Consider the following 6,696-nt stretch of genomic DNA (forward strand, 5'->3'; position numbering starts at 1 on the left):
GTCGCCACACACCGCCGTGGCCACGCACCACCGTCGCGTGGGTCGTGACCTCGCCGGCGCCGCCCGGTCGCGCGACCCACGCGAGCTAAGCGGTGCTCGCCGACCGAATCCGGCACCGCCGTTGCGTGGGTTGCGGCCTTAGGCGCGTCGCGCGACCCACGCCGCTTAGCCGCGCATCCGGTGGCCACGCACCGCCATCGCGTGGGTCGCGGCTCGGGCGGCGCCGCGCGACCCACGAGACACAGCCGAGCGGTGCTCGCCGACCGATCCGGCACCGCCGTCGCGTGGGTCGCGACTCAGCGGCGTCGCGCGACCCACGAGACAAGCCGAGCGGTGCTAGCCGGGCGGCTGATCCGCCGCCGCCCGAGGCCGCGCGACCCACAGCCCGGCAAAGGCGTGGGTTGCGCGACCCACCACCTCCCCACCACCACGCCCACCCGCCGCCTCTCCCACCACGCCCACCGGCCGCCTCCCCACTAGCTCCGATTGCCTCCCCTCTCGCTCCGCTCCTCTGCGTCAACATCTCCTCCTTCTTTCCTTTTCTTTTTTTTCCTTTTCTTTTCACCTCAAAGCTATTTTGCAAAATGCTACATCAAAATAAGAGTTCCCAAACACTTCAGCATTCACCAAATGCCCATTCTTATGAAGATACTTGGGGAAATGCAAAGCCATTTTCCCAAAGTTGAACCAAACAGCCCCTTAGAAGGCATTCCGATGACTTTTTGGCATTATCAAGAGAGTGATTTTTCCGAAGCATCATGCCATCCTCCTCCATTAGCTTCCCTGGCGCTTGAATCACGTAAGAGAAGGAAAAACAATACGCTATTTTCTTGGAAAACGATCAAATTTGACCTCATTATTTTATGCAAAGGGAAAGGAGACAAAAGGAAAATAATCCTGATTAACTATCAAACCTCCTTCTTCATACGTCGCTAATATCAAATGGTTAATACATTAACTATAAACATTTTTAGTTGGGGAAAATCTTTTGTAATAGAAGAAATTTGTAACTTACTGATTTTATTGACATATTTGTAATTCTATTGTAGTGCACGCTCGTATAATTTGAAGGGAAAAAGAATTGGTCACTAACTAATTTATGCGTGCGTTGGTAAAATCATTTTTTAGTTGGCATTTTACTAACCGCACCTGCGTCATGATGTCCGCAGAAGATATGGCTAAAAACAATCGCCGTAGACAGAGTCCTCGACTTGATCTTTTCCGGCAGGTGCTTTGGCCTCGCTCGAAACCCCTTCCCCCATCCTCAGTGAAGAGCCTGCCGTTGCCGGAGACGATTCCAGCAGCAACTCGACCGAGAGGGCAACTTCACGGCGTCATTCACTGTAACTCTTGGAGACAGCCCATGTACCGGAGGCTTCATCAGATTCAAGTACTTTGTGCAACCCGTCCTTCGAAAGCTCCTTTGAACAAGAATCGTGAATGAATAAGCTCTCAGCAATTTTCACCACACAAAAAGACTCGCGGTTTGTTCCTGCTTGTCGTGCCTCTTCGAAGCATCATCGCCCACCGGAGGAGCTGGTGCAACTTATCTGCATTTGACGCGAAGAATGACGTTGCCGCGTGTGCTGTTTTCGAACTCGATCTCCTCTGCTTTCTCAACTTTGACCTCCTGAACATCAAGACTTGAAAAGTGAGATTGAAGACTGAGGCCGTAAAGTGGTGGTACATGGAGAGAACGACGATGAATAGCGTGATTTGCTTTATTTACCTTCTCTTATGAAACGTGAATCGTTCCGGACGTTGTGGCCAAGTACCTCTTGACTCGTCCGATAAGTTGCATCGCTGAACACCTTTTTAGAGTTTGGACACCTCGAGTCTCGGAGCTCCGCGATATCCGGAAGTTCATGCGAGATTGACCCCCATTACTTCAATGAATCTTTTGAAATTTGGCGGACGTAGAAAATTTACTGAGGTTAGCGCCAATTCGTTGCCCAAATAGTTGGCTCTCCTCACTCCCCGAAAATCAGGGATGTTCGAGCGGTTGTCAACAATCACAAATCCCAGGTTATGTAAGCACGAGAGGTCTGGTAATGTATCAATAGATGGGCACCCCACGAGATTTAACGTTGTCAAGTTTTTCAATCTCTCAAGGCCTTTAATTTCGAGTAGATTACAGCATCCACAAAAATCTAACCACTCTAAATGTGTTAATTGCGAAACGTCCACTCTTACAAGGGACTCACACCCCACTATAACTAGACTTTCCAAGTTTTTCAATTTTTCAAAACCTCGAACTTGATCATCTTTCAATATTGGACCACTTGTCCATATATGCAACGCTCTCAAAGATTCTAGATGTTCAAGGCCGTCAAGGTTGGACAACTTTGAGCATTCAGGAACAATAAGTGATGCTAAGGATTTTAATCCCTCTAGACCCCTAATCTCTGTCAGCTCTCCGCACGAGTCAATAACTAATTCTATCAATAATTCCAATCTTGACAAACTCGGTAACTCTTCCAACTCACCACAATTGCGGACAGAAAGTTCCAATAGTCTTGAGGGAAGCTCCGGCATGGATTTCAACAATGGGCAATCCTTAACAGTGAGCTTTCTCAGGTGGTTTAAACGACAAAGTTGAGGAAATGTGCGATGCTGACCGCTGACTTCCAAAACTATTAAAGAGGTAGGAAGCTCCGGCAATGATTGAAGCATATGGCAATCATCTAACATAAGTTGCACAAGACAAGAAACCTTATCGAATGTGCCATGGAAGCCAGAAACACCTGTTGAACTTAAAAGAAGAAACTCCAATGAAGACAATCCATCTACATGAATTTCTCCTCCTAGATTCTTGCAATTTGAGGCATCTAATACTTCAAGGTTGCCCAACTTGCCGATAGTACTAGGTAAACTACTCAATTTCTCACAATGAGAAATATCCAAAAATTCCAAGTTTTTCAAATCCCCGATGGATTTAGATAATTCACAAATGCCCGAATAAGACAAGTTCAGTATAGTCAAACATTCCAACTTCCAAATCGAGTTAGGGATACAATAATCAAACCGCAAATCTATTGAAACCCCCGTTCTGCTTAATGACAAGGACCGCAATTTTACGAGTGATCCAATGCTCTTTGGAAGTGTACATAACCTGGAGCAACCACTCAAGTTAAGGTCCGACAAATTTATCAGATGGCTAATTGAGTCGGGAAGGGCAACCAATGAGCTGCAATTCTTGGCATCAAGCAATTGCAGCTTCTTCAAAGAACCTACACATGCAGGAATTTCCTGTATAGCAGTCTCCCATATGTGAAGCTCCTTCAGTTCTTCCAATTTGCCCATTTCATGCGGTAGCTTTGAGAGTTTCTTACATCCCATCAATAATAAAAAAACGAGGCCCCTGGCTTCTCCAATAGAGGGATGAATTTTCTCTAGGTTTTCACATCCACACAAGTTTAACATCTCTAAATTTCGGAAGGGTGAGAGATCAGGAGTAATTTTTAAATTATTGCAATACCTAAGAATTAGAACTTTCAACTGCTTCGCCACCTGCAAAACAAAGTGGTTGATAAATTTTTGCAAAGAATAAATCATTAGAAACAAAAGACAAAACAAGATACTCTCCCCCTAACCTGGAGATGACTCCAACCTTCCCAAATCTCTGAAATGTCGCTTTGTTGTAAATTAAGTATGACTAATTTCTCTAGATGGAAACGAGTGGGCACGAATGCAGGGCATCCCATCCAACAAAGCGATCGTAACTTAGGAAGCAAGCACTTGGAATCTCCAATCAGTTTTGCACAACTCACTTCAAGGAGCCTTAAGTTTGGTAGCGTCTCCAATTGCTCAGTTGTGATTTCATTCGGCGACTCAATTGCGTTGAGAACGAGGGCCTGAACGCGAACTTTTTCAATTCCCTTCACAAATGTTGTTGCATCAAATCAGCAAACAAAAGACCCATATATGTCACTTTGCCTTCATTCTATAGTGTGAAGTTGATGCTCAGATCAGACTAGATATTATCATATATGTGATTATTTATTTTTTAAGATGAAATTCTTCCCTTCTTTTGTTTATGCCGTTAGCTCCTCCTCCTTTTTTCTTCTCTTATCCAATTAGAGAATCAGGGTAACAGATCATTTCATGGGGAAAATGCGATGGCTACATCGAATAAAGACTTAGAATCAATCAATACTAACACCAAGTGCACATGTAACCACTAATCAACAGTGAGTTTAATGTTTAAACCCAATTTTTTTTTTTTCAACTCGATAGAAAATGTCTTACCATGTATAGATGCTAAGCACATCACTCCCAAATCACATCAAGGAAATAATATAAGGAGAGTAATCTGGGTTATGAGGTCTAACACTTCATTCCAATTAAGAGAATTCATGTCAAAGAGAGTAGAATGATGATAGAGGTTACAAGTACCTTATTTGTCTGAAGTACTTCCAAGGCTTCCTCATGGGCCCACAGCCTACTTCGATTCATAGGCGTATTGTAATCTTCTTGACAAACAATTTCCCTACCAAGTTTTCTCAGTTGGTCATGCATATTCAGCACATGATTACCTTCAATTTTTATTAGTGACATAAAACTCAATGTTTCAATCCCCATCTTCGGAAAAAAATTACAAGCATCCCAAATGTGTGATACCTCATCTACATCCCTTCCAATATCATCTACATCGATTCCAACAACGTAGAAACAAGCAATGTCCAAAAATATCTGTTTTTCCTCATAGTTTAACGCTTCATAACTTATCCTGAGCTTCTCTTGCACTTCCTCATGTGGTACTTTCTGTAACTTCTTTAACGCGTCTTGCCAAAAAGCTCGGTCTTTCCCACACAAAAACGAACCTATAACTTCGAGAGCTAAGGGAAGCCCTCCGGTAGTGGACACGACTGCACGAGAGAGCGACTCAAATTCACACGGAGGAGAGTCCCTTCTAAAGGCATGTCTACTAAACAATACCAAAGATTCATCCTCAGCCATTTCCTCAAGTTCGTACTTGCATACCTCAGCTTTATCAAGAACAGACCTGCTTCTCGTGGTGATTATTATCCTACTTCCCATCTCAAACCAGTCATATTCCCCAACCAATGCTCTGACCTGTTCGATATCATCCACATCATCTAGAAGAATTAGGACTTTCTTACGTTTAAATCTAGATCCCAAGAGGCTGATTCCTTCATCCTTATTACACGCTTGGTCTTTCTCTTTCAGATCATGTATTAATTGATTCTGCAAATAAAAAATGCCTTTGCATCGCGAGGATTCTCGAATATCTGCAATAAAACTACGATACTGAAATTGGTTGGAGAGATTATTGTGGACGGCCTTGGCTAAAGTTGTCTTACCAATGCCCCCCATTCCATAAATACCGACAATTTGGGTAGCACTAGAGTTATCATCCGGCAATCTCAAGACATCCTCCACAGCATTATCGATTCCAACAAGCTGTTTGGTCACATCCAGCCGAAAGGCCTCCTTTAACTCGTTCAAAACTTTTCTGACAACCTTTTTCACCAGATCTCCTTCGTGGCTGTTTACAAAACAGTCGAGTCAAAAAGGATTAGAAGAACAATCGTATTCTATTTTCTCATTATCAAAACACTATAGCATATAAAAGTGAAAGAAAGAAAGCACAAGTAGAGAAACACATGAATGTATAGGCTCCTCTACAAGCAAGATCCTGTTGCAAGAAAGTAAACAAAGCTTCGATGGAAAATGAAGTACCCGTCAGCAGTTTTCTCCGATTCCCATCCCTTTAGGGAAGCCACTTCTTGAAGTGCTACTTTCCATTTCTCAACATCTTCCGGATACTTCCTACTTAAACAGGAGAAAGCCTCTCCAAAGCTCCCTGTTTGGTTTCGCACATCGGTCGGTTCAACACGGTAAAATATGGGCAAAACAACGTGCCCGCTTTTGATGCACTCTGTCATCTCAACGAGCTCTTGAAGGCACCATTTGCTCGAAGCATAGTTCTGAGAGAGAATCGGGATCGAGATTTTACTATTCTTAATGGCCTGGAGAAGGTTGGTGCCGATCTTCTTACCTTCGCGAAGCTCATTGTTGTCTCTGAACACGCGGATGCTGGCATCGAAGAGGCCATTGTAGAGGTGATCCGCAAAGGTTTTGCGAGTATCCTGACCACTAAAGCTCAAGAACACATCGTAGCTGTCACTGCCCGTCGAAGCGGCGGAGGAGCTAGACGCACTGGCATCATCAGCTTTTCGACGCGCGCTCTTCTCGTTGCCTTGGACAGAATCGTGTGCGAGCGCTAGATCACGTTTCATTTTTACTCCTTGGATGATTCTTGAACCGATCTCTCTGGTTAAATCAAAGAACGAAATGCCTCTAATCGGGTTGCCCAACAAGACGACCGTGCAGAGGGTTCTTTTTTTGGTGCTTTACGCTACAAGACGATGGTGCACATGGATCGGGACGAACGAACGAGTAGACAGATTTATAGAGAGAGACTGGATTTAGCCGTTTGCGTGTGAAGTGGGCGTCCTCGCGAACCGCCCATGCAAGTGGGATCTAGCCGTCGGTGGGGCCCACCGATTTGCAATGACTGGTACAATTTTTTTACTCATAACTGTCCGTACCAGACCCTAAATATCTGGGACTGGTGTGTCTCGTCGGTAGAGTGTGCTCCAGCTGTTCTTGTTATACATGGAGCTTACGTTTTTGAGCTAGATGTTCGCCTTGGATGAATGATCCATGTTA

General features: G+C 44.4%; 1 protein-coding gene across 1 annotated transcript; it reads right to left on the reverse strand.

The window, feature by feature from the left end:
* Positions 1 to 698: 698 nt before the first annotated feature.
* Positions 699 to 6,413, reverse strand: LOC104443232 (disease resistance protein RPV1-like). Its single transcript, XM_039311756.1, has 6 exons — positions 5,704 to 6,413; positions 4,396 to 5,509; positions 3,594 to 3,878; positions 1,730 to 3,510; positions 1,150 to 1,630; positions 699 to 783 (listed from the first exon to the last, which is right to left on the reverse strand). The coding sequence occupies exons 1-4, from the start codon at positions 6,261 to 6,263 to the stop codon at positions 1,864 to 1,866; spliced, it is 3,606 nt and encodes a 1,201-aa protein (XP_039167690.1). The 5' UTR covers positions 6,264 to 6,413; the 3' UTR covers positions 699 to 783; positions 1,150 to 1,630; positions 1,730 to 1,863.
* Positions 6,414 to 6,696: the final 283 nt, after the last annotated feature.

The sequence above is a fragment of the Eucalyptus grandis genome, chromosome 4 (genome assembly GCF_016545825.1).
Source record: "Eucalyptus grandis isolate ANBG69807.140 chromosome 4, ASM1654582v1, whole genome shotgun sequence".
In the NCBI taxonomy this organism is placed as follows: domain Eukaryota; kingdom Viridiplantae; phylum Streptophyta; class Magnoliopsida; order Myrtales; family Myrtaceae; genus Eucalyptus; species Eucalyptus grandis.

Excerpts from the sequence above, each read along its gene's own strand:
- LOC104443232 (XM_039311756.1), bottom strand. The coding sequence starts at position 6,263 with ATGAAACGTGATCTAGCGCTCGCACACGATTCTGTCCAAGGCAACGAG. Across the intron at positions 3,879-4,395 it reads AAGTACTTCAGACAAATAAG|GGAATTGAAAAAGTTCGCGT; the intron begins GTACTTGTAACC and ends ACATTTGTGAAG. Across the intron at positions 3,511-3,593 it reads AAGGTTGGAGTCATCTCCAG|GTGGCGAAGCAGTTGAAAGT; the intron begins GTTAGGGGGAGA and ends TTTGTTTTGCAG.